This window comes from Heliconius melpomene, chromosome 2 (genome assembly GCF_056956725.1).
Source record: "Heliconius melpomene rosina isolate 202511_hmr_F chromosome 2, ASM5695672v1, whole genome shotgun sequence".
NCBI lineage: Eukaryota > Metazoa > Arthropoda > Insecta > Lepidoptera > Nymphalidae > Heliconius > Heliconius melpomene.
Genome location: NC_140390.1, coordinates 8,836,847 through 8,864,522, shown reverse-complemented (window position 1 = coordinate 8,864,522; position 27,676 = coordinate 8,836,847). Strand labels below are relative to the sequence as shown.

Here is a 27,676-nt window from a genome sequence, read left to right as displayed (position 1 = left end):
GAATGCCTGTCTACTCCAACGAAAGTTTTATATTAATTCTCAGTTAACATTTAACGTAAATCATTAAAGAAAATTCTGTTAGAAATTCATATTTTTAATTTACATTCATAATTTATTATAAAGTTTATGCATAAATAAATTAGGTATTAAATATTTTTGCTAGGACACAAGACCATATAGAAAAAAAAACATTTTATAATTTCATAATATATTTATTAAGGCGTAACATTACAAATATTGCTAATAATAAACAAAGTAAAGAAACATACACGTAAAATAAAAATCCAAAAAAAAAAAGAACTATAATAGTCAAATATCTTTTTACAATTTAAAACTTATGTATAGGCCTTCTTATCGTTCCATCCAATATCAGACTTACATTATAGTCTAAGAGACAGCAGATAAAATAATTTCTGTTCGAGATTGTTGAGCTTTTGGGACTTATTAGAACACAAAATCTTTATATTTTAAATAAAATAGTTATAATTAAAATTACAAGGTTTAGTTACGTAGAACCCAGCGTTGTGTTCAGTCATTGAACGCTCTTTATTCATCGTATTGATTAAAGGGCACTAAGTAATTCAAATATTAGATACAATGCATTATTTAGAAAAATGTTTCTATTTAATTAATTTTAAAAAAAAAGTTTACAACTGAAACATGATACAAAACTTGTAAATTTCGTCCCACCGCCTCTTAGACTTATTTGTATAGGAGTATAATTATCCAAATACTAAATTCGGTCCCGACCAACCTCTTTAAGACAGTTTTTTCAGCTTCGTTCTATCCCGGATGCTTGCTATATGCAAGGCAGAGGCAGAGGGAACCTAGTGTCAAGACCTTCCGTTTCCTCTTTTCCGCCAAGTTTTCAAGACATTACGTGTTGAGTGATGAAACTCAACGTCACGATTGGTCTTGTCACCAGAACGAGGAAATGATATAATTCAATACCCCGAGTAGGAATCGAACCCACAAGCGTCACATGCTACACCGATGCCCCTCTTTTGGCATTCACTCATATAATGAATAATAACATTTATAATTACGATTTTACAGACAATTTTTTTTTTAATAATAATTACACACTTATTTTTTTTCGGTAAAAATCAAGTAGCAGGATATGTACCCACTACCCATGTCTTTTGGATAGTGTCGAAACACTATTGACAGTTAAGCTATACGGTCTTAGCGAGTTACGTCAAATTGGTAATATGATTTTTACAATTTTTATAATGATATATATTTTATAGTTTTAATGATGTGAGCATGAAATGAAGTTTTTTATTATTATTATTAATTACATTATTTGCGCATTAAATTGTATAAATTTATTGAAATTTTAAAAAATAACGTATAATATATTATTTTTTTGCTTAGTCCACAATTTATAGACATTTACAAAAACATGTTTTATTTTACACATTTCTTATTAGTTGTTGATTTTACACTAATTGATAATTGGTGTAAAAATATGTGCCAATTACGTCATCCATGAGAATTTTTTCATCTACACGCCGTATCCTGCATGTAGCAAGGAAAGCAGACAGTGTTAAGACTCTCCGCTCTCCATTTTCCGCCAAAATCTGGAGGCTTCTTTTTGATTTTATTTATTTTTTATTGCGTGTTGCGTGGCGTATCTTAACGCCGCGCTTTGCCTCGAGACCGGAGCAAAAAATAAATATTAAACAATTCTTTTCCTCGCGTGGAAATCGAAATCACAAGCTGTCGCGGTTAGTGACACGCTTGTGCTCCTGCAACGACTGAGTAAAATATTAAAATTAAATATCTATTAGTATGATAGCGTTAGTTTACCGCCTCTATAGTTATTACTGATAAATAAAATGTGATGAATTTGCATTGGTAAGGAAGATAATAAAATATTAACAAAAAAATTAAATTAAATACAATATGCTTCAATTTATGTATAGTAGGTTTGACGAGTCGTGGCCGCCCTGGAGTTACATTTTTTGGACTTTTGCGCATTGGTCACTCGGAAAGCAAATATAAAAAATCCAATTTCAAATCTGCGCAGCCTACACCTAACTTCAGGGTGTCACAACTTGTCAACAGTACTGCATGTGTATTTAATTTTTAATGAAACATAGACGATTGTAAAATGTGACGCGATACATTCAAGTATAATATTAATTTAATAGTAGCATAGTTGGTACAAGAAACATGACTGCCCATTGAGTTTTTAAAATTAAATCTCTTTTTTTTTTATTTAAATTATTTAAATCAATTAACTAAAATCTCTCATTACAACAATTACTGGAAGCTTTTTCAATACTTGATGCTGAATTAAAAGATAGTTGAAAGTAAATAGTATCTTCAGATCTTTCGATTATCTGTAATATTTTTTTGAAAATAAATTAAGGTATATAAATAATTATCACCGATTATCAAAAGATAATTGCAAAACAATTGTATTTTAAGTGTTGCCAGAATATATTTTGCGTTATATTATTAAATGTTTTATGCTTCGATTTCTTTTTTGTAATGTGGACATAATTTTTGTAATAGATCATTTTATCTTGCAGTTACTGCAAAAAAATATTTTAAAAAGTATAATATTTCTACTAAGCAGACACAATTTGTGCTAAGAACTCGAATAAAACGGCTTTTTTTAAAAAGGATAAATATTATTATTTTATCTACTCTCAAACTTTATTTTTTATCTGTGAATCATTTATTAATAACAGTACTATCATTTTAATAATTCAGCCTCATTTTAAGAAAAAATAGCTAAACAACACATGGTCTATATACTTTTGTGGATTTTTTTCTTTAAACAAAATACCCATATTACATATATTGGCAATATATTGTTAGTATAAACAACTTTAAAGAAAATACTTAGTCCATATTATTATATAAAAACTTATTTCATTCAAACACCTAATTTAATAATAAACAAAAATATAATAACTAACAACCATTGCAGAAGGGTAGGCATAGGGAACCTAGTGTTAAGACACTCCATTCCCCACGGTAATTTAATATTTTTTAAATCTTTCAATTTTAACTTAATTTTTAACAACCATTATATTGAAATAACTTAATTGAATTGTTAATTTATTTTAATACTAGAGTCACAATATAGAACAAAACAAAAAAAATAATACAACTATGGATATTTTTTTTATAAAGTCATCATTTGTGTTCACTTTAGTAAGATGAATCACTTCGTTCTCCACTTAACAATCATTTAGGTAAATAAGAATAAACTAAATATTGTAATAAATTAAATTTGATATGAACTCACAAAAATCATAATCAATCAGGGAATGCTCACGAAACAATTAGAAAAAAAAAGTTTATTGTTATATTCATTTCCATGATGTAGTCAAGCGTAAGTGGAGAACGCAGTGTTTTCGCTTCAAGTTGCCTATACAAGCGAGATTCTCGAAAGTTCGAGTTAGGCTCGTCTACAGAGGTTTCCGTACAAAACTTTACGAACCCTAAAAATAAAAAAAACCCAACAAAATGGACCAAGCAATTCTTCGATAATACCAAAAACTACAATCCAGGTCACCTATCCGACTTCCCAGCATTATGCAAATGATTTGGCGCATCAGCGAAAGCAAATTTCAATCTATAGGCCTCTGCCACCAATAAACTGATATTAGAATCCGACCAGTTCTGAGTTGGAACGTTCTGGAGAAGTATCATCAGACCCTGAAAATCCTTCTCCTGCATAAGCCTCTCACGCCAGTGCAGGAGAAATGCGGCACAAACGTACAATTGGAATATCGCGAAACCATCTGATTCGGCCAGATAGGTGTCCCAAAGTCGTATCGTGCAAGGAAGTGGTATCTCTCTGGTTAGGAGATTGTTCATCCAACGGAATGAGAATTGTAGGTAGTCCACGCCGTGGCGTTGGAGGTGTTCGTGTAAAGGTTGATCAATGCGTCTTATTAGTTCTTTTAGTTGGTTCACCTGGAATTTGTATTTTGTATTGTTAATAGAAAAAAAATTCTAAGAAATCACATTTTATATCAAAGTGATTTCAAATATCTAGTGATTTTGCTGAAAAATTAACATAAAAGACTAATCTTTAATGATTCTAAAGTAATTTTATACAATTTAAAAATTTTGAGCTAGATACTATGATTCACACAATGTACTGTATACATTCAGAGTTTAGACACTGTCCCACTGCACCACAACAAGTTCAAGTATAGGCCATTTTATTGAATAATTTACTATAATACGAATATAAACACGAATCTTAGGGACATAGCTTCAAATTCAGCTCAAACATATGTTAAATAAATTTTGCGACATACATTTTATATTATCTTACTAAATAGAGAGAGAAAAAATATCTAACATAACTTCTCGATAACTAAAATACTCACCTTATACTGTATACCGAGCTGAGCAAAAATATAATTATCCTGGATACTATCCAAGAACTTTGACAAACACCAAAACGAATCAGCCTCTATCACATCCCGTTGGCATTCCGTTAGACTATCCAAAGGGAAGTTGTCTAGTTCTTTGCCAGGAGCAGCTTCTTGGAGGAAGACCATGAAAAAAGGAGTCACCAGGTCGTTGATGCCCTGGACGTAGCCAGACGCTGGATGCCGTATTGCCCATATGTAGAGGATACGTTCAAACATTACCTTTAATTTAGAGAAATAGGATTAAAATATGATGTTTATACAACAAGTCTTTTATAAATTAATCTTATATATTATACTAGAGGATACTATATTTAAGAAAAAACCGACTAAGCTCAAGTTAGACTCACTCTCAGAGGGTTCTGTACCAATTTCAGGAACTTTTGTCGAACTGAGTACTTTAAATTGACATAACTTTTTTATTTATGAACCAAATGTAATAAAATAATATAAGAAGGATAGTAGGATATATAGGATATACAATTTTCTATACCTGCACAGTAATCTGCTGGAACAACGCCACTAAGGGGCTCATCCTCGGTATATCAATATGTATCTGTCTGTATGTGTCTTCTTCTCTTTCAGCATCATAGTACTGTCGCACCAAGTGTTTGTAATCAGCTCTCTTTCTCTCTAGTGTCTCTGCTCTCCGCTCTGCATTCGCTGGAAGGTAGCCGGCTAGCAGCCGCCATGTTACTGCTCTGGCCTGTAAAATTAATAAAAATAGGTACTGTAAGGGGGACATACGTTGCTCGCGTCCGTAGGATTTACCATCTTTTCCTATAACATATAAGACTCACCCTACACGTGTCCCCTGGGTGGTGCTAAATGAGCAACACGCCGAGTCACAGGCGGCGGTTAATTAACCTGTTAAGGCCACAGCGGACCTAGGGAAGTTAAATGCCCCCTGAAATAGCTGCTATATTACCTTGGGAAAGTAATATATGCCTCCTCTCCCAACCCTCAATTTTATGAAAATGTCGAATAATGTGAAAGATAGTACGTCATGCGATCCGGCTAACCCCCGGCGCTCTCCGGTACCCGGGCCGGAGGGTGTGAAATTAGCTACCGAAGACTTGATGGAAGTAGGCGACCAGGCTTCCATTACAGTGAATGTTACTGGCAGCAAAAAACTTACTCAGCAGGCCTTCCATCGCAGCATGTTTACCACCAGGCCTAGAAGTAACTCATTGGGTGGTAAACCCCCAGAACATATACAAACTGTGGTAAAACATCTGAAAGACACAGTTACGCAACACGCACCCAGCCAACAAGGCACTGTGAGCCCTCCTTCTTGGCAGAGAGTACCAGGCAGAAACCCCAAAAGGAAGAAACTCAGCAAATCACCAGAGAGCTTAACCACCAGCAACATGTTCAGTCAGTTACCAATCGACTTAACCGAAGACCCCCCTGCAACTAAAAAGGTAGTGGAAAAAAAACCTAGCAAACCCCCACCTATAGTATTGTATGGTATAGATGATGTGAATAAACTGACCGAACTTGTGGAAACTGTTGCAGATAAAAGTTCTTTCACATATCGGACTACAAATAGAAACCAGCTGAGAATCAACACCCACGATATGGAGGCCTACAAGCAAATCATCACCAAATTTCGCGAATGTGGCTTAATTGGTCACACATTCAAAAAAAAGGAAGAACGACCCTGTCGTATTGTTATTCGAAACCTCCACCACACTACACCTATAAGCGCGATAAAGGAAGAAATTGAAAAAAGTGGGAATACTGTAATCGGGGAAATTATTAACTCAAGATATGGCCCGGATAAAAAACCAACTTCAACATTCTTCGTAAATCTCTTACCTGGCACAAACAATAAGGCAGCTAAAGAAATCAAATATATCTACCATCAGGCTGTAACTATAGAGGATCCGAAGAAGAAAAATTCAATTGTACAGTGCCAACGGTGCCAGCAATATGGGCATACAAAAAATTATTGTATGAGACCTTTCCGTTGTGTAAAATGCGCACAGGCTCACAAAACCTCAGATTGTCCAAAGCGAGATAGAAATACACCAGCTCAATGTGCACTGTGCCATGGCTCCCACCCAGCAAACTACAAGGGTTGTGAGGTATATAGAGAAATCCTTGCCAGAAAAAACAACAGATATGATCAACGAAGAGCCGTTGCAAAAGACTACACAAATCAAGACATAAACCGCCCTAGTAATACTGCCCAACAATATACCTCCATTCAAAAGGGAAAAGAACCACTCTCATACGCCAAAGTCACAGGAAACGAATCACACAAAGTTGCCACAGAAAATCCCTCATCCGATGTAAACCAAAACCCTACAGTATTGGAAACTCTTCTCACCAAACAAAACGAAAAATTTGATTTGGTCCTACAACAAATGAGCACTCTTATGAGCCTCATAACCACACTCATAACCAAATTACAAGGATAAAAGGCCTTGGGCTAAGACTGGCTACTTGGAACATAAACGGACTCTCACCCAACAAAGATGAGCTCGACATGCTAATTGCCATGCACAAACTGGACATAGTTCTAATATCCGAAGCTCATTGTACAGATAAAACCAATGTCAAAATCAAAGGGTTCCAGACATATACTACAAATCACCCAGATGGCACAGGTCACGCAGGATCAGCCATAATCATCCGGGACAAAATAAAGCACCACCTAATGCCTGAATATAAAACTGACCAAATACAAGCAACTTCAGTTTCAATACAAGATAGATGTGGGTACTTCAATGTTTCATCTGTGTACTGTCCCCCAAAACATCGTATAGACTCGGACCAATTCTCTACCTACTTCTCAAGTTTAGGCAATCGGTTCATAGCGGGAGGCGATTGGAACTCCAAACATGTCTATTGGGGCTCTAGATTAATTACAACCAGGGGAAGACAGCTACACTTGAGCATCAACAAAAATCGCCTAAATACAATCGCCCCATCAGAGCCTACTTACTGGCCAGCCGATCATAATCGAATTCCGGACATACTTGACTTCTTCATAACAAAAGGACTCTCGAAGCTGTACATGAAAATCGAGACATGTAATGATGGGTCATCAGATCACACTCCAGTCTTACTAACTGTAAGCTCAACAATAATCGAGGTTGAAAGACCCATATTATTATACAACCGGCATACTGACTGGAGCTCCTTCAGAGACTACATGGGAGAGAACCTTAATCTAAACATTAGACTTAAAATGGCAGAAGAAATTGAAACAGCGGTAGTAGGTTTCACCAATCTCATACAAGTTGCCGCGTGGAAGTGCACACCTACTGCCGAGCATAGAAATCATGGCACAAACATACCTCTGGAAATAAAGACCATGATCCAGGAAAAGCGCAAATTACGCAGAATCTGGCAACTTAGTCGCCACCCGCAAGATAAGACTGCCCTTAACAAGGCTATAGTAGAATTAAAAGAAGCCCTGAGGAATGCAAATGACTCAACAATGCAAGCAAAATTGGAATCTCTAACTGCTACTAAAGCCACCAACTACTCGCTTTGGAAAGTTAGCCGCTCCTGTGACAGACCTAACATACCAAAGCCCCCTATAAAAAAAGGAAATGACTGGGCCAGAACAAGCCAAGATAAGGCAAACTTGTTTGCGGAGCATCTAGCAAACGTTTTTAAACCAAACGTAATTCTAGACAAACCATCAGAAGAACATGTTGACCACATCCTAAAACAAGATCTTCAAATGGATCTTCCCCCTAGACCTGTATCGCCCGCGGAAGTCATAAAAATAATTAAACGGCTTGACAACAAAAAGGCACCGGGTTACGATTTGATAACCAAAGAAGTATTGTTAGAACTACCTAGAAAGGCTCTTGTCTTCCTCACCGTTATCTTCAACGCTATGTTGCGAGTAGGGTACTTCCCTGATGCGTGGAAAGTCTCGGAAATCATTATGATCCCTAAACCTGGCAAAGTAATTACTGAAAAGACATCCTATCGACCGATCAGTCTGTTGCCCATACTATCCAAGGTACTAGAGAAGATAATACTTCGCAGAATTATGCCAAGCCTCTTGGAGCGCAAAGTGATACCAGATCACCAATTTGGCTTTAGAGAACGTCATGGCACAGTAGAACAGGCTCACAGAGTATGCGACACTATAAGAAAGTCCCTAGAGCAAAAGGAGTACTGCTCGGCAGCATTCCTGGACATCCAGCAGGCATTTGACAAGGTCTGGCACAAAGGTTTACTATGTAAAATCAAACAGAATGTCTCACACTCATATCTTCCTGTGTTCAAGTCTTACCTGGAGGATCGTATATTTTATGTGAAAGAAGGTGACGCCACCTCCGACTTCCAAACGATCTACGCCGGGGTGCCTCAAGGATCTGTCCTGGGCCCAACGCTCTACACCTTGTTCACTGCAGACCTACCACTGACACCAGAAACAATTACAGCCTCTTTCGCAGATGACACTGCTATATTATCAAGACATAAGGATCCAAAACAAGCATCAGAGAACCTGCAAAAGGGCCTGGATAAAGTATACAAATGGCTGCAAAAATGGAAAATTATGGCTAGTACCACAAAGTCAGTTCAGGTGACATTCGCCCTTAAAAGAGGAAGCTGTCCACCTGTAAAGTTAGGCCTATATACTCTACCTCACAGTGACCATGTAAGATATCTTGGCCTGCACATCGACCGTAGATTAACCTGGAGGCACCACATGAAATGTAAAAAGCAAGAGCTTCAACTAAAGTACAATAGCCTGTACTGGATGCTGGGAAGGAACTCAAGACTTTCTATGGACAACAAACTTCTTATCTACAAAGTCATCCTAAAGCCCATCTGGACATACGGCCTGCAACTATGGGGCAGTGCAAGCGACTCCAACCTAAATATAATCCAGCGCCAACAAAACAAGATCTTAAGAACAATTGCAAAAGCACCTTGGTATATAACAAATAATGAAATTCACGAGCACCTCGGGATGAGAACAATTAAGGAAGAAATTCGGAGTATGGCAGCTAAGTACAAAGAGAGGCTAATCAATCACCCCAATCAACTTGCTCGCCAACTCACCATGAACCATTATGTGAAGCGATTAAAGCAACACCATATCCTAGAGCTAGAAGCCCGCCATTACCTCTGGGCAGCATATGAGTAGATGCATCCGCTGGGATGCCACTCGGCACGACAGCATCACAGAACAGATTCGCTCATAGTCACAAGACTGATTGCAAATAAACACTAAGAAAAAAAAAAAAAAAAAAAAAAGGTACTGTAAAGTGTTATTCAGATACTAACAATCTATAATAATGTTATAAAGCTGAGGAGTGTTTACTTCAATGTAATATGTACTTAGTAAGTTTTTCCATTTGACCAAGAGGGCGAAACTGCCAGTAAAAGCCAGTGGTATATATAATAATGTGTAACAGTGTCTTAAAACTAGGTTTCCTCTGCCTACCCTACTGTGTGCAGGATAGGATAGTGTGAAGCTGACTTTTAAATATAAAATAGTACCATTAAAGCTTATATAAAGACACATTTGTTAATATTTCATTATCCTGAATAAGAGACCACTCGTGAGAGACTGTAAAGATGCCTGATTGTGGATTCAAATCCAACTTGTGAAATTTTTCATTTCTTTGCTTTGATACCAAGAAAAATTCAGTTCCAGGCATCCAGAATTTGACAAAAAATAGGAAACGGAAGTATCTTAATGAGGAGTGCCTTAACACAGATTCCCAGGTACCCCTCGCTGCCTACCTTGCTATGTGCAGAATACAATTTATAGCTAAAAATCTTCAGAGTAAGTTTGTTAAAAATACCCCTTCCCCTAAGTGTGGATTGAACACACAACCCTTGTGCTTACAATCACATTGCTTCAATTCAATTTACATTAAATATCAACACTTAGTTGTTATAACAAGTATATGAAAATATTTACTTCCTCTTAGCTTTTAATAACAGATTTGCATGCAAATACATACTTTATATAAAATATATTTAAGTAGCACAATAGTCTGTAATCATGTTGCTTGTGGCAAATGTGGTTGACTCAAGGTTTTCTAGGAATTGTCGTGCTGGTTTTTATTAAAAATATTTTAATAATACATATATATATAACATATATTCAATTTTATTATTTTACTTATGAAATTTTATAATATTTATAAATAAGCATTACTTCAATCAATTTTTTGGTGTAAATTTATCAACAAGTGCAAAGTTAGTCATATTGAAACATAGTGGCACAGTTTCTTATTGTACCTGTGGTGTTTCTTCGTAATCACCACAGTTGTGTGTTTTCATTAAAGTTTGAGAAATATCCCCCAACTGAAAATTTGGTAGTGTTTGGAGAACAAAGTGTCTTAGCATTAGTGTCACTTTGGTATATGAATGAAGCTACAAAAAACAGAAGTATTATATTATCAACGGAAAAAACCTTAAATTTTTTGGTATAGAGAAAGTAATTGTAAATGTTTTAATACAGTAACAAAAATTTAGTAAATTAAAATTCATGATAACCAATTAAAATGTAAATTACCAGTGAGGAAATAGGCAATTTATTTAAATTTATTAAAAAAATATTTTTGTTTTACAGTTATAAATCATGTACACTTGAGTGCAAAGACACAGTTCATTGGTTCCTTTAATAATGCCAAGATAGTTAAGAGGTGACTCATCACAAAACACTCAACATTATAACTGTAACTGGAAATAACTGACCTTAATAGGAATTCCAGACCAACTGAGCTGTTTTAACTCGTCCAGGTCTAACACAGGGTTTTCTAACACTTGCTGGAACCTCTCCAGTTTAGATTCACTGCTTTCTTCACGGGACGTGAGTGCCGACAGTCTTACAGGTCGCGGCCGCCCCGGGTAATGTCGCATTGCTGACCCACCAGAGGCACCACTCTTACGCACTTCATTCTTCCTCACCGACACCTCCTCCTTAGGCTTAACACTATCACTATCTTTGACGTCACTTTTGTTTACGTTCTTAGTACTGTTCCTATGTGAATTAATAACGTTTAAAGCTGCGGTTTGCGATATGGCTTTCGATATTTTCGTCTCGGCGATGCCTGAGATGATGTCGTCGTCACCCAGGTCCCAGGCATCGTTCACAGACGCCTGGAACTGTTGATACGACGACCCGGACATAACCTCGACGCGCTCGACCCTCTGACACGGCCTCCCCGGGACAGCTCGCTGTGGAGTCTTCCAGAACGTGTCAGCCACCAGTCCGTTCTTGTCATATTCGGCTTGGTGGCTTTCCATAATAAAATAGACCCAGAGACATTCTAAATAGCTTTACTAAGCAATCAAATATAACTAAAATGTTGATATGACATATCACTAGGTCATAGACAATTGTTTTTTTTGCACCACGGTTGCAATACAGGTTATATAATTTTACATTTTTGTAAAGACGTTTGTACATTCTGTAGCCCAAATTAAACAATAAAAAAAAAATAATATGAAGGCTATTAAAGCTTACCTTCTTTGATAGCCAAAATGTATAAAAAAAAATATATAATGATTTATTTCTGACAACCTTATCAATACAGTATAATATACTTAGTTCTCCTGACGTTTTTGTTTATTAGTTATTTATTATTGTATTAAATACATATTTTGTTTTAAATTAAATCCAAATTTAATTTACGACAGCAAATCTGTAAAATACACATGGTCATTGATAAACACTACATAATTTTCCGGCAAACTTGTTAGATCGATACTAATAGAACACATCAAGAAGGCTTATATTTTTGACCTAAAAATTAAATTGATCACGTATCTAAAATGGCAAGTCCAAATCCTGAAACAGATTCATCTTCTATGTTTATGCAAAGAGGAGATGGTAAGAAAAGTAGAAGTCCTACAAAATCCGAGCCGTCGTCTAGAAGAAATTCTATTGTAAAGAATATGCCAGCAGAAGTGATTACAGTTAAAGATTTCTTTGATTTTATGAAAACTGCATATCAAGTCTACGAACATTTGGAAGGCGACGAAGATGAGGGCTCTAAAATTAATTGGGAAGAATTAACTAAATTGACGGTTATTAATCACGTGATTGAACAACAAGAGAGAGATTTACTGTACCAAACAGCTTATTCTGAACAAAAGCCTATAATTAGTAAAAGTGACACTGCCATTGAAAAGAAGAATAGCGAAACAGAACGTATTGAAAAGAGATACAGCTGTAGCGAAATAGAGAGTAAGAAAGATCAAAGACATTCGTGTTATTACTCAAATACTATAACTACATCAAGTTTACTTTAAATTTCAAATTTATTGAATTTTTAATTTCTACAGATAAAGCTCGCAGACGATCTCTACCTTCAGAAGCTAGAGTAGAGATGCTGGGTGTATGGACTGAAGCAAATTTAAACTGCAAATTAAACGATGTATGAGTTTTTCATTATTCTATTGATTATTTTTATATAAGTGAAATATATTTCTTATGTTGAATAATATGAGTCATCGTGTATATTTATCATTTTCTTTTCAGTGGTAATAATATAAAGAAATATAAATTATATAAAAATATAATTTAACACTTTCATTTCTACACACCACGTAGAGATGGCGCTATAAGAGTTAAAAGATTTTTCCTTTTTCATTCAGGTAATCAACGAGGGGATATTGGACTCTATTCTACCATATTTGGTAGGATATAAAAAGCCATCAAAAACTACAAGTGTTTACGCTCCAATTATAAAAAAAACTCCGTCAAATACATCGACTGATGTAAAGAAACCTGCTAGCTTTGGTGGTAAATAAGATTTTTCTTATATTTATACAATTTTGTTTTCTATCTTTACTCTGTCGCGTACATAGTAGACGGAACCTAGTGTTAACGGAGTGTCTGTTTCCATCTTTTGCCATTTTCGTGACACTGCGTGTAGAAGGTGGAACTCAATATCGAAACATGTCTTGTTCTCATAATTCATTTCTCTGATTGGGTATCGAACACGCAACCATCGTGTTTATAGTCAGACGTCACTGCGCCACGACGTACTTTAGTTTTTATAATAGGATATATTTTTTCTCTGCCTTAGGTTTTGTTAATGAGAAGGAATCAAGAGATCGTTTAGGACGTCGCAAATCTTCAGTTATAGCGGCACAAGAACGTTGCAATCAAAAACAAGAGTAAGTTATATCTCTGAAATTATGATACGAAAGTTTATATATTATTTTTCGTCAAAAAGTTTCAAAAATTTTATTCCCGATTTCCAACCCAATGAAAAATGTAGGTATATTTTTTCGTTGAAGTATCCGAACGTTACTAACGAACGACCGTGATATATAGAAAGAGCTATTTTTGGGTAACTGAATCATCTCAACAGTTATAATATTTTTCATATAATTATAATTTATCATAATGAATGTTTAATTTGGATATTATAATAAAAAACTAAAAAAATGTTACCTATACATATTTAAAATATTTTATGTTTGATAATTTTAACTTCTTGTTGTATATCCGATATGGTCTAGTGGCTAGGATACCTGGCTCTCACCCAGGAGGCTCGGGTTCGATTCCCGGTATCGGAAACTTTTTTATTTGGCTTTTTTTTAGTGGCGACGTAGAAATTCATGTATGCGATGAAGTAAAAGGCCTGAAGAAAGATTTTAAGTGTCCCCAAAAACTATTGATTTCTAAAATGGGCTACTTTGCCGATGTCACCGCTGGGCAGCGACTGGAGGATATGGATATTTCTGTACACTGTGATATTCAGGTTTATTTTTCCTTAAATATTTTTAATATAATAAAAAAATTAAACAATAAATAATCCTATATTTTATTAATACAATTCAAACGTAAAGAAAAAATAATAAAAATTAAAATTGTGTACCTACGAAAAATTCTAAAATATTAAAATAAATATAATTATAAAAAATGTCAGTGTAATACTGTAATAGATAGTATTTAAAATAATTATAATTTAGTAGGTGCTTTTACATTTTTTTTTAGATTTTTGATTGGTTGATGCGATGGGTCAAGCGGGACACTATCCTCGTAGCTGACTGGCCACTCCTAGATCCTCATAATGTCGTACCGATACTTGTGTCAGCTTCTTTTCTACAAGTAAGAACTTCTTTTGCCAACTTCTCCTCTTCGTCTTTTTCGTTGTACAGGAATTATATGGTTCCACAAGGGATACCGTATAAAACTAATACATAGGTATAACATTGCGATGTTAAAATTAATAGGAAGCCGCGTCGTGGCGCGTTGTAGATTCGATCCCACTTGGGGGAATGAAATTTCTTAATATTTTTCTCACTCTGGAAACGAGACAATACGCAAAATTGGGGAGCGATGAGTCCCGGTACTCGATACACAAAGGACGCGGATGCGGAAGCGAACGTATCTTAATGGGAACGGAATTTCTTAACGCTTGTTTCCTAGGTTCCCTCTGCCTCCCTTTCTTTGTGCGGGATACAGCGTGAAGCGATATTAAATAAGTAGCTCGAGGTCTCGCTCTAACCTATAAATTCAACAAATTATATATTATATTTAATTATTCTTTTTTTTTTTTTTTTTTTTTTTCGGACTTGACTTTAATGCTGTTAGCCTTACTGGCCTTTACAGCGACACCGGGTGGGTAGGGAAGAGGGTACTCTGTCCCTGAAAATATGCAGGCACTGTGTGGCTGCCTGTGGGGAGTGCCGACGACGCAAGGGCGCCCCCTGCGGGGCTCGAACCTCGGCTTGCGGTCGTCGAGCGGGCTGGGAGTTTCCCTATTCTAAGCAAAGCCGGCCGCGACACAGAAGCCGCGACCGGGGGATAAAATTAGACTAATCTAAGGGAGCTAACGGTCCCTAACCGCTGGACCCGACGGCGCCGAGGCGCCGCCGGGCCGTGAGATAAGCTAGACTACGTCGTTGATTCCGGCGACGACGGTGTGTGTGTCGTGCGTGTGTAGTGTGTTTCCTACCTACGTACGGGCCGTTTGCTACGGTAATGGCGTCATCGGGGTCTAAGAGGACGCTACGCGGGCGTCTACGAATCGCGTGAGGCGTGTAATTACACGCCTCGGCGACGAGGGGGTTCGCGTGCGAGCCTGCGCGCTCAAAGTAGCGCTTCGCTAAGCGTTTGCAGTGCTCGTGAATCGATTCCAGTTCAAAATCTCTATGTAGGTCGACATTACGCACGTACCAGGGGGAACCTGATGCGATGCGCAGGAATTTATTTTGCACTTTTTGCAAGGGAGCAAGCTTGGTGTGCGCGAACGCAACGCAAGCGTAAGTAAGGACAGGTCTAATACAAGCTTTGTATAGTGTCAGCTTATTTCTAAGTGACATTTTACTATTCTTGTTTATGAGATAATATAATCTATTGAGAATGTACTTTGCTTTATTGCAGACTTTTGTAATGTGGGGTTTGAAAGTTAATCTAGAGTCTAGAGTGACACCTAGATATTTGACCTGTTTTTCCCAGGGAATGGGTTTGTCTAAGAGATGGATGGTAGAGACTCTTATATTTTTATTGAGAGGGAAGAGTATTGCTTTACTCTTCTCGGGATTGACTTCGATTCTCCATTGGCGGAACCACTCACCGAGTGCGCGGGCCGCTTTCTGGAGTCGATTTTTTAATAGGATAGTACAACGCGAGGTTGTGAAGAGGGCTGTATCGTCGGCGTACATAGCCAGGTGAACACCCGGAGTGAGCGGGATATCACTGGAGTACAACGAGTACAGGATAGGACTTAGCGTAGAGCCTTGTGGCACGCCTGCGCGGAGGAGGCGGGGGGAAGAGAGAGTGCCTTCGACTTTATAGCGAAAGTATCTATTCGAGAGAAAGTCCCGCAGGATGTGTACGAGACAGTCTGGCAAGCCGTAAACGGCGCGCAGCTTGTAAATCAAGCCGTTATGCCAGACTTTATCGAAAGCTTTCGCTATATCGAGAAAAATAGCAGCTGTATTGCTGTGAGAAGGATCCCTAAGGTTGTGTAGGAAGGACTTGATGTATGGCGGAATGTTTCTTTCTGAAACCGAATTGCTCATTGCAGAGCAGAGAGTCGGCCTCTACCACCTCTGAGAGTCTAACGAGAATGATTCTCTCGTAAATTTTACCTAAACAGCTGAGAAGGCTAATAGGTCGATAACTGGACGGGATATTCCGCGGCTTATTAGGCTTGGGAATGCCTATGACTATGGCCTCCTTCCATTCGTCGGGGAATGAGCACGACTTAAGAAGGGAATTGAAAATAATGACCAATAGAGATATGAACTGAGCCGGTAGGGACTTGAACATTTTATTAGACAATTTATCGGGCCCCGGGGCCTTCCTATCTTTGAGGTTTTTGATGATGACTTTGACCTCGTCTTCAGAGGTCGGGCGGAGCGGTTCCCCTTGCGGGGGCGTCAGCGCCCATTCTGCGACCGCGGAATCCACACGCGCAATGTGGCTCGGATCGCAGGGCTGACTACTCGGGGTACATTGAGCCTCTAAACTGTCAGCGAGACATTCCGCTTTTTCGGTGTCATCGGCGGCAATTGAAAAATCTGACCTAGCTAGAGGAGGCATAGTCGAGAGACAATCGACTCTAAAAGCTCGCGACAGCGCCCAGAATGCCTGGTGCGATGGAGCGAGCCCCTCGAGCTTCTTATCCCACGACTCACCGCGCAGAAGTTCGAATTCGAATCGAACTCTCCTCTTTAATCTGTAAATTAATTATTCTCTCTAAGTTACCTATTTATAGTACTCTATGGTAAACAGATGGAGCCCCTCCTCCACGACTGTTTGATCTACTGCCACGCGCACATGAACGACATCGTGAAGACTTCCACCAACCTGGCGTGTCTCAGTGACGCACTTTTAACTAGGTAATGATATAGGAAAACTTTTATATGAAACTTGTTTGATTATGTAATTTATGAACATTTTACTACCGTGGTTTTTTAGTTTCACGCTGTATCCCGCAGGGGGGAGGGGAGGCTGACATTAATAACTTCAATTCTTTTAAAATAAAAAAAATATATTTTAAAGTAAAAAAAAACTACAATTATAATATTGATTATTTATAAATTAAGAAACCTTTATGTTTTTTGTAAATGTAGCTGGAATTGAGCCTGCGCCTTTTAAATAACATATTCTTTCTTAATATAAAATTACATAAACGTTACAAATAATTTTTCACTCTGTATCCCCCGCACATCAGGCTTTGATGTCAGAACGAAGAAATGAAAATATTAATAAATAACAACTCATTTCCTCGAGTGGGGGATCGAACCCACAAACGTCGCCGTTACAATCACACTCTTGTGCCCCTGCGCCGTACGGCATCATTTATTTATTTATACAACAGGCTCGCAGCGATGTACACCAACGCGGAGCTGGAGGCGATACGTGATCGCAAAGACAAGATACAGTCGCGTCTCTACTGCAAAATGATCCTGTCGCTGGCCGAGCCGGTGCCGGAGACGCTGCGCGGACACTACGCCACGCTGGCGACGCTTTTTAAGTGTAGCAAGTTAGTTTTTTCAAATAGAAAAAAAAATTAAAACCTTGTTGGATTGTTGTGACTCCTCCCACTTATGGCTCTATCTGCCCATCTATCATGAACCTTCTTCTCAAGAATTTGTAGAGGTACTTATAAAGCTGAACTGCATAGCCAATTTCTAGATCTCGTGTATACAGTTTTAGTCTCTAGTAGACAACAGTCTTTTGGAACACGAAGAAATAAATTAATTTCTATATCAACACACAAAAAATACGACCATTTATGCTTCGCTTTTGATTTGTTTCTTAAAATTTATTTATTTTTTATACAAAGAAGCTATATCTTAAACAATACTATTTTGTAGGTGTGTAACTTGCTGCCATATAAAATCGTTCTACTAATAAAACCTGTAAAATATAAAAATGGTATTTTACTTCAATAAACATCAAATAGCGCTTTTTTCCAGGTGTAACAAGCTACTAGGTCGTCACATAGCGGAGCAGGTCCCCTGTCAGCCCGCCAGCATGCGCATCGACCGGCGCGGAAATGTCATATCTAATCATGCTAAGTAAGTTTATAATTAAAATTAAAAATGAAATTAAAGCAGTGTCACGCCCGCACACAGCAAGGTGGGCAGAGGGAATCTAGTGTTAAAACACTCCGTTCCCCACTTTCTGCCGAATTCTGGAGGCATTGCGTAATGAGTGGCAGAACTCAACGCCACAGTTTGCCTCGACACCAGAGCGAAGAAATCGAAATGTGATAAATATAAAATCCATATCATGGATTCAATCCCCACTCGAGGAAATAAAATATTTATTTAAATTTATATTTACATTTCTTCGCTCTGATGTGTAGTCCCGCCGTTGAACACTCAACGCCTAAATTTGGGGAAAAGAGTTTCTTAACACGATGTTCCTCCTGCCTATCCTGGTGTGTGAGGGATACAGCGTGATGCTAATTTGTTTTCTTCAATATAGAGACGTATCCTGGAGTCTCAACGACTACATAGTGTGGTTGTATGGCGAGCTGCGCGCGTGGCGCCGCGTGTACTGGCGGCTGTGGGCAGACTGTCACTTTTTACGATGCCAGCTTTGCGATTCACATTTTCCTGCTTATCAGGTAGGTAATTGACTTATTGAGGATACTATATTTTTCCTAGACTAGAATCTACTTCGAAACCTAGTTAGAGCATTTAATTTATTAAATATATTTTTTAAAGTAGGTAAAACTCAATTTATCAATTTTTTGCTTTATCTTAGTCACTTCATAATGAAATGAATTAACGAATATTTCAAGATAATAGTATGAAATTTTACACTTATAGAAATAAACCATCTCTGTCACAACCACCCATTTCTATCTCTAATTCTCGGGAAAAGTAGACAACAGAATATCTTTACCCTCGGCTCTCTACCTGACTTACAAAAAATTATATGTGAAACTTCGGAAAATCTTATCATTTACCACCATTGATTGTCATCAGATGGAGTGGTGCTCCCACCACGAGCAAGGTCCCCACATGTTCGCCCTAGAGGGCCGCGCGCCGCTCGCCGCCGGCCGCTACGCGTGCTGCGGGGAGCGCGCGTACAGATTTGAAACTATTACTAGGAATACTGTAAGGTTTTATTATATTTTTTAAATATTTCTTAAGGTATAACATAAGGTAATCGAACTCGCGCCTCTTGTAAATTAAATTAAGTGCTCTAGGTAACTTACAACAAATACCTAATGCTAACGACAACAAATTTATAATAGAGTTTTGTTATCAATAAAATAAATCTGAAGTTTTATAGGCCAAACGTGGCGCAAGGTCGCAGAGTGTGACTGTAAACGCGACTGGTTGTGGTTTCGATCCTCAATCGAAAGATATATTTTCATTTCTTCCTTCTGGTTTCCTGGTTTTTTTTAAAAAGAAAGCATTAGGTATGTAAATCTTAGAATCAAAGAAATAATTTTCAAAACTAGGGTTGTCAATTCCGCGAACACGTTCCGGACGAAAGTCTGGCGGCGGACGCGGCCATCATGGAAATATACAACAGGTTCCGCGACATAATTGCGATGAGACCACCCCAGTTGATGTTCCCGGAGAGACTGACCCGGCTTGTGCCTAGAGGTAGGTTTATTAGGGTTTTTTTGCTTTTTTTGCTCATAGAAAAAGCGTATATATTTAAACTTTAAGGCCGTTGTAGCTCAAGGTGGGTGAATTAATTTTTAATCACTCGGGGGAATTAAGTTTTATTTATTAATTTTTTCATTATTTCGCTCTGGCACCAAGGCAAAACGCCCAGCGTTATGTTCCGCCACTCAACACACAATGCCTCGAAAATCCGGCGGAAAGTGGCGTCTTAACACTAGGATACCTACCACTGCCTACCCTGCTGTACTGGAAGCTGATTTGATTTTTTTTTAAATTTAAACCTTAAACTAGCAAACATATTAGATGACATTGCAGAGAACACAGAAGACGCGAACGGGCGTCTCCAGTGCAAAGAGGTTTTTTGGTGGGAGGGGATACAGCTCGCGCCCCCCCGACAGCCGCTGGGGATACTCGGCAAGCTGTACACTAGCAACACTAAGTTTAACCGTAAGATTTGATTTGTTTATTTTCCTTTTTTGGACAAGGTGTTGTGATTTGCTTGGAAATTTGGATTATAAAATATAGGTTGGATGATACATAATTATTACTGTTTATTAAGTTTTTATTTATTTAATATATTATTTAATTTAATTTTAAAGTCATAATAATAAAAGCTTGACAAGAAAAGTCGGTTTATTTAATTTTTTAATATTTTTTTATGTTTTGTGTAATAAATATTAAAATGAATTAAAAATTGAACTAACATTTGAAACATAACAAGCAAATCATGGCGCCAATTAGAAAAATCCAAGCCAAATAGAAGACCGCTGTACATACACTCTCCACATTGGCAACATCGTAGTTTCATTATAACGTTGCTTTATCAAAATTATTCTTAAGTATTTGTTGTTTCTTTTTTTCACGGTATTCTCTTTACAATGAAATAAATGTACGAGATATAATTTTACGCACATGATCATGTACTTTTAAAATGAATATATTTTTACGAATATTAAAATATCTGTAAAAACTAAATATTAACACACCTCACGTATCTGTCAATGTAGTGTTGGTACTCTCCGTTCCAATAATGTAAACGAGTAGTAAAAATCGAAAATTTTAAGAGAATACCAGTGAAAAATATTTTTATGACAAATGCTATAATATTCATTAACAGACTAGTTTTAAAAACCACGCATTTGGCAATAAAAATGGAGATAATAGTAAGTATCACAGCGGTTTCTTCACTAAATCATAAAACATGAGGTACCCACATAGAAATCTATTTAGTTGTAGTTACACTAAATATCATAATTAATTCATAAATAGCTTAACACTATATCCAGAAAAAGAGGCAATTTAGTGTTAATACACTCCGTTCCCCACCTTTTTGTCGAATTTTACAGATTTTGCGTATTGCTTAACCTACCTACATAACCACCAGCGGGAAGAAATGAAAATAATTTATTCCCCAAGTAGAAATGTAAATAAAATAACGCAAAACCCCATCATACTGGGCACGTGCAGCTAACACACGTCCTGGCTCTCCCGTTTTGGGTGCGCCTCGAGCATCTACACAGTCGCTGACAGGGAGCGCCCACTGTGCCTCGCCGGATCGAAGGGAAATCAAACCTAGGACCCCGGTAAAGGAAGATAGCGCTCTAAAGGTAAGGCTCGAAGGACCATCTTTTTAGTTATATTGAAACTTTGTGTTTAAAGAAATTTATGTTTAGCTTTAGATTTTGTGTTTTAATGTTCGAACGATCAACCTTCATGTTTAGGTAGTTTTTTTAAGTTTAGTACTTGTGTAGTTATTGTATAGTGTATTTAGATTGCTATAGAATCATTGAAGTAGTATATGTATTGATATTATAATTAATTTGTCTATTGCATTTCATAAGTTTTTAAGTGACGTGACTGATTGTCTATGCTTATGTCGTTTTTAAGCTTAAATTAATATTCTTTTCGGTTCAGTATTTGTCCTGTGATTCGTCCTTTTCATATTTATTGTTATTTATTTGCCTATATGAATCTATTTATAAAAGTAGTAAATGTTTTAATTTCTACAGTAAACTTTTTTATCAAATAAAAAACTGAATATTCATAGATTAATGTTTTATCCAGAAGAAAATGGATGTACCTATCTAAGTCCAACTACTAACTACTTTCAATTTTTTAAATCTTATTTGAGAAATTATCTGCATAGCCGTTATTTTTCCTTTTACTAATAAATGCGAAATATGTGTGAAAAGAAAACAAAAATATTATAAAATATAATAATTTGCAAAGCCAGGCGCAGGTAGTACAGAGGGTGATCCAGTAGACGACACATCCAGCGACTCGAGTGAACAGAGCACAGACAGCGCGCGCAGCGAAGAAGACGTTCCGCGGCGCTCCCGACCACGGAACAGGGCTCCGCCCCCTGCCCCCGTACCGCCTATTACTAGAAACGCGTATGTAGAGGTTTTTAACTTGGATAATTGTAATGATAAAGGATAGACAGGACAGTATAGTTAACGTGTCGCGACCGCCTTGAAGATAGCTGAAGATTTTATTGTAAGATTCTTTTATTTTTCTTTTCGAGTGTGCAATGTTCTAAAACTCAGAATACTTAACTTCAGAGCGGCCATTACTTGTCGACTGTGCAATGTTCTAAAACTCAGAATACTTAACTTCAGAGCGGCCATTACTTGTCGACTGTGCTGGAATTACATCAAAGTCAAAAATTACCTAAATTTAACTTCAAAGGAAGAAATTTTGAGCTACGGAACTAACAAAAAGTAGACAACGAAGTGTTCAGTTTCTCTATGTGGTGACATGACAAGTCATTGTTATTCATAGTGGTCGCCGCGGTCGGGTACCGGGTAGGCTGTGGGTATCTTCTCAATCAGCTCGAAGTAATCAAGACGGACAGAGACGTTTCGAAGAGAAGGCCGCCCAGCACATGCGCGTGGCGCTCGCCAGGCGACACCACCATGCGTCTAAGCAGAGGGCTCATCCTGGTATGTGGTGATTGAAAAGAAAATATTAAGAAATCGTTCAGTTCATTGCTTTTTCATAGATAGTGCACGGAACGTTGAGATATGAACTCGTATTCCCTTAAAGCAATGCCATCTTTTTGTTCCAGGTTTACGCTGTATCACGCATAAACCAGGGTAGGCAGAGAGAACCTATTGTTAGGACATTTTTCACCGATTTTTGAGGCATTGCATATTGAGTGGTGGAACTGGTACCAGAGCTAAGAAATGAAAATATTAATAAATAAATAATTATTTCTCCCGAGTGGAAATCGAACCCACAGCCGTCGCGTTTATAGTCACTTCTCATTCACTCCTGCTTCACGACGGTCATATAATTTATAACAATTACGGTCACAAGCGCATGTAGAAAAAAAGCTGTAATTTTACATAGTTGAAGTGAAGATTTTATCACCATCATATTTTTAGGTGGAGTTTACGCCCGCCTTGAAGCAGAATGGCGGGAACGTAATGGCGCCAAAGCAAGGAACGCGCCATCAGCGCGCTCCCGTCCCGCTATTAAATATAAATAGACGTGTTACTTTTATAATACAATGTGGCTTATTAAATGGTAGATTGTTAAATTGCTTTTAATAATGAAATCTTTAGAAATTGAACATTAAAGATATCCATATGTACTATTTTTCAATTCCAATCCCTAAATGTAATAAAATTGTATTTGGTTCGCTGACTGTATATAGAAAATATATAAGAGAATCTACATCAAATGCCCCCAGAATTTGTCAAAAAAGAACCCAAACCAGTTTTTTTTTGTCAGTAAGTGTAAGTGCACACTAATATAAGAAACTATTTAAATGAAATCTTTCATCAACTTCCCATAACATTTAGTGTTTTCGATGAAATTGCTAAAAAAATAACGATTTTATCGAATTGGTTGAAACTTTAAAAATGTGGCTATTATCTTAAAAAGATAATAATATTATTAGAATATGAAAGTCAAAACATCAGATTAGTTAATAAATAATTATGCAGTTCAAGCGTAGTGGTAAATAAAACACATTTAATACAAGTTTTTGTTATTTATTATGTATCTAAAATACAAGTCGGTGAGCGAACTGGCTAGACCGAAGACCGAACACAGACTTGAGGTATCCACGGAGGATCTTCTTGTCATCTCGTTTGCCGATTGCCTTGATGACTGCCTCATCCACTGACTTCTGGTCAGACTTGCGTTGTTCTGATGGAACGTATTTCTGGAATAAAGAATGGAATTATAATTAGTATCACGCTCTATCCCGCATATAGCAGGCTAGATAAGAGGGAACCTACTGTTAAGTCACTCCGTCACGCACGGCTTAATTTTGACATTGCAGTTAGTGAGTTGTAGGTGGCAGAACACAAAGCTGCGCTTTGTCTTAGTACTCAAAAGGGAGTAAAATAAATATAAAACATTCCCACGAGTAGGAATCGAAACCAAAGCCGCTGCGAATATAGTTATTTGCTTGTGCCACTGCGCCACGACGGCCGCGATAAATCTAAAACGCTGTATCCCGCCCACAGCAGGGTAGGCAGAGGGAACCTAGTGTTAAGACACTCCATTCCCGACTTTCTGTCGAATCCTGGAGTCATTGCGTGTTGAGTGGCAAAACTCAACGCCGCGCCGAGAAATAAACGTAAATAAATATTTCACTTCCTTGAGTGGGGAACATGAACAAACACAAGCCCACAGCTGTCCGTTACAGTCACACCCTTGTGCCACTGCGGCGGCGGCCTCGTTTATTTATATAAAACACTCAAAATAAAAAAAAAAATTGATATTCTATTCTAACATTAAAATCTATCAGATCAAACCAAAAAGAAACAAAGATATACTAAAAAGAAATACCTCTTTCTTGGAAGCAAAAATATCTTCTCCCTCTTTACGCTTGACACTACGTTTGACGCTCTTCTTGTTCTTTTTGAAGTAGGCATCATCCAAGTGGGCTGGTAACTTGAAGTCTCCGAGGTCCACCTTAGTGCTGGTACCGATCACATATTGTTGGGGAATACGACGCAGTGGGCATGAGTTGAACTGAAAATACCAAATTAGTTATGAATTATATTTTTAACCTGTAATAAAGCTGAATTTGTTTGCTTAAATATGTCAATCTTAGGAAGCACTACTTCCAATTAAAAATTTTATTAGTGTTGAATAGTCAATATGTACTTGCTGTTGGAGTTAAGATGTGTCATACCTACATTATACAGATCTCAGCTAAAAAAAAAGATTATTGAATTTTAGTTCAGACGTTTTTTTAAAAAATATTAATAATTGTGATTTGAAGTTATTTTTGTTTGCAACTACTTTTCTTTGCAAAAAATTGAGATAACTGAGAAATTGAGATTTGAGAAGAATATATATCTATACTATACTATTAACAAAAGTTCATAAAAAAGTAATTAAAAGGAATGGTACAGTCAATAAGTCAAAGGTCATTTAAGTTAGCCTGTCTGAACATTTGACAATCATGCACAAAAAATCCTAAAAGCAGCCATGTCTCATCAACTGTACTAGACCAAGAAATTATATAAGATCAAACACTCACAGCAAAAGGCCCAGTAATGAGCAGTAAACCGCTTGGCAGTACTCCCACAAGGATGACCCGCTTGCCAGCGTGTCTACCAGCCAGGAGGATGCACACTGTACCAACTGTGAGGCTTGGACGAATGTTTCTCACATGTTTACTGAAAGTCTTGTGGTGGGCGATTTTGCGGATCCTGCAATATAATAGAAATTTTAGGAAGAGGTCAGAAAACAGTTGGAAAATAATAAAACTAGTAATGAAAATATTGAGTGTTTGGGGGACTAAGAAGGTATATAAAGGTTTAATATTTGAAGTATGTAAATTTTTTTACTAAATAGTAAGCAAAGTGTGGTTATTTTTTTCACTCACCGTACATCTCAAAAATTAAAAATTAAAAACATAAATTAAAAAGTTGAGGCCAGGGTAGGGCAGGGCCACAATTGTGCAACTCTAAATGTGACAGATTCTAGGTTCAATCCCATGGGAAGAAATGAAATATTTCATACTTTTATTTCCTTACTCTGGTAGCAAAACAAGACACAACATTGACTTCCACCAATCTAGACGCAAGGTTTTTTAGTGTATTCAGTAGTTTGGTCGGTGTGTGGTGGTCAGTTCAGTGTGGGGAATTGAGCTATCTTAATGTCTTAAAACTAGATTCCCTCTATCTACTTTTACTATGTGAAAAAAAAACTGGTGAAGCTGAGAATAAAATATTTTATATAAATAAAATCAAACACATCCATCAGATTTTATAATTAATTGAAAATAAAATAAATAATAAGTAATAAAATATCTATTTTCCATGGATTGTCTTTTACAAAGCCTATAACAGTACATTAAAAATAAAAGGTAAATATTTTAAACACACTATTTTTAAGGTTTCCCTTTCATCAAAAGAGCAAAAATTCAACCCTTGTATGATTTTACTTTTTGTTTTTTTCATATATTTGTCTATGTATCCATCGCACACAGGTATTTTTTTATAACTATAATATTATTATAACTTACTTATCTTGAGTGGGGTAGAAAGATTTCCTGCGACGCAAGAGTACTTTACGGGTTCCTCCATTCTTCTCACCACCAATGGGTTTTACTACAACTGAGGCTTTCTTGGGCTTAGGTGCTTTTGGGTGTTTCTTGCCAATGAACTTGTACTTAGCCTGCAAAGTAATAAAAATATTTTAAAATGTTTAGTAACAAAATGTTTTTTATTGGCTTCATGCTACATTTACAAGAAATTGCAAATTGAGAAAATAATTTATCCCACCAAAACGGAATCGAATCTACAACCGTCGCGTTTAGACCCTCTGCCACTGTACCACAACCTATGCATGTTTAAAATTATTTAACTAAAATATTTTTTATTATATATTATTTGTAAATAATCTCTTATTGAGACTATAGATTTAAGTGTAGTTAGAAGATTGAATCACGCACCTTTTTGTGGAACATTTTAGCCTTGGAGAATCTGACGATTCCATTTCCTAAGTCATAATTCCTCGGTTTGCCAACCTTTGCTGGCTTCTTAACTCCGCCCGCTGGGGCTGCGGGGGCCTTGGCCACCGCCTTGGGCTGAGGTGGAGCCATACTACAACAAAACACAACCTCTAAACAATCTGACCATCTGACTTTACTTACAGGTTATATACATGAAGACTTTCGTGCAAATACCAACAAGTGATCATAGCTTTTATATTATTAAGGCTTTAAACGAATTCAATTCATCACATTGCACTTAAATATATTAAAAACCACTAAAGTTTTGTCTCCACTTTCTTGAACGTCAAACTTTATATTTCATGAAATGTTGTTTAAGGATATTAAAAATGAAAATATAGCACAGTATCACTTGTTCGTAATATAAAATAATAATTTCATACATAAAATATTTGCGATGTTCTAATAATAAGTTTATTTGATTGGATTTATTTTATACAAACACAACACGAACTCACATTAGAACCGGGATCGAGAAAAAGAAGTTGACATAAGCTTTCACAGATAACGTGAACAGCGCGGTAGGGATGTAACAAGACCATGACGACTTTATCGGTTTTTTCATAGGAAATAATAATAGTAGATAGAAAAGTAAATGTATTTATTAAATTATAATATATAATAACTTTAACATAATTATAATATTCATTATACAATTCTATATATTATTAATAGTTCTTTAAATTTATTTAAAAATATTTAATGTTATAATTTTGAAACGATACGTCAA

The 27,676-nt window shown here is 36.8% G+C and overlaps 3 protein-coding genes and 1 non-coding gene across 5 annotated transcripts; 2 read left to right on the top strand and 2 right to left on the bottom strand.

The window, feature by feature from the left end:
• Positions 1-191: 191 nt before the first annotated feature.
• On the bottom strand, positions 192-11,751 carry Tbc1d22 (TBC1 domain family member 22). The gene is made up of 4 exons (XM_085206205.1): positions 11,097-11,751; positions 4,900-5,112; positions 4,362-4,628; positions 192-3,939 (listed from the first exon to the last, which is right to left on the bottom strand). The coding sequence occupies exons 1-4, from the start codon at positions 11,646-11,648 to the stop codon at positions 3,532-3,534; spliced, it is 1,440 nt and encodes a 479-aa protein (XP_085062331.1). The 5' UTR covers positions 11,649-11,751; the 3' UTR covers positions 192-3,531.
• Positions 11,752-11,969: 218 nt separating this feature from the next.
• Positions 11,970-23,559, top strand: LOC146540766 (uncharacterized). The gene is made up of 17 exons (XM_085206168.1): positions 11,970-12,591; positions 12,690-12,781; positions 13,002-13,149; positions 13,436-13,526; positions 13,957-14,116; positions 14,353-14,466; positions 17,101-17,207; positions 17,690-17,854; positions 18,291-18,392; positions 18,805-18,946; positions 19,311-19,442; positions 19,793-19,940; positions 20,268-20,411; positions 21,432-21,571; positions 22,194-22,357; positions 22,746-22,906; positions 23,351-23,559. Exons 1-17 carry the CDS (start codon positions 12,177-12,179, stop codon positions 23,452-23,454), a joined length of 2,529 nt encoding a protein of 842 aa, XP_085062294.1. The 5' UTR covers positions 11,970-12,176; the 3' UTR covers positions 23,455-23,559.
• Positions 13,860-13,931, top strand: TRNAE-CUC (transfer RNA glutamic acid (anticodon CUC)). The gene has a single exon. It is a non-coding gene; the product is annotated as a tRNA-Glu (tRNA).
• Positions 23,560-23,941: 382 nt separating the features above from the next.
• Positions 23,942-27,506, bottom strand: RpL6 (ribosomal protein L6). 2 transcript variants are annotated; one of them, XM_085206182.1, is made up of 6 exons: positions 27,405-27,506; positions 26,887-27,037; positions 26,458-26,609; positions 25,468-25,639; positions 24,768-24,953; positions 23,942-24,135 (listed from the first exon to the last, which is right to left on the bottom strand). In XM_085206182.1, the coding sequence occupies exons 2-6, from the start codon at positions 27,034-27,036 to the stop codon at positions 23,974-23,976; spliced, it is 822 nt and encodes a 273-aa protein (XP_085062308.1). In that variant the 5' UTR covers position 27,037; positions 27,405-27,506; the 3' UTR covers positions 23,942-23,973. The 2 variants fall into 2 exon arrangements, with proteins under 2 accessions (XP_085062308.1, XP_085062316.1); XM_085206190.1 differs by having other exon boundaries at positions 27,330-27,449.
• Positions 27,507-27,676: the final 170 nt, after the last annotated feature.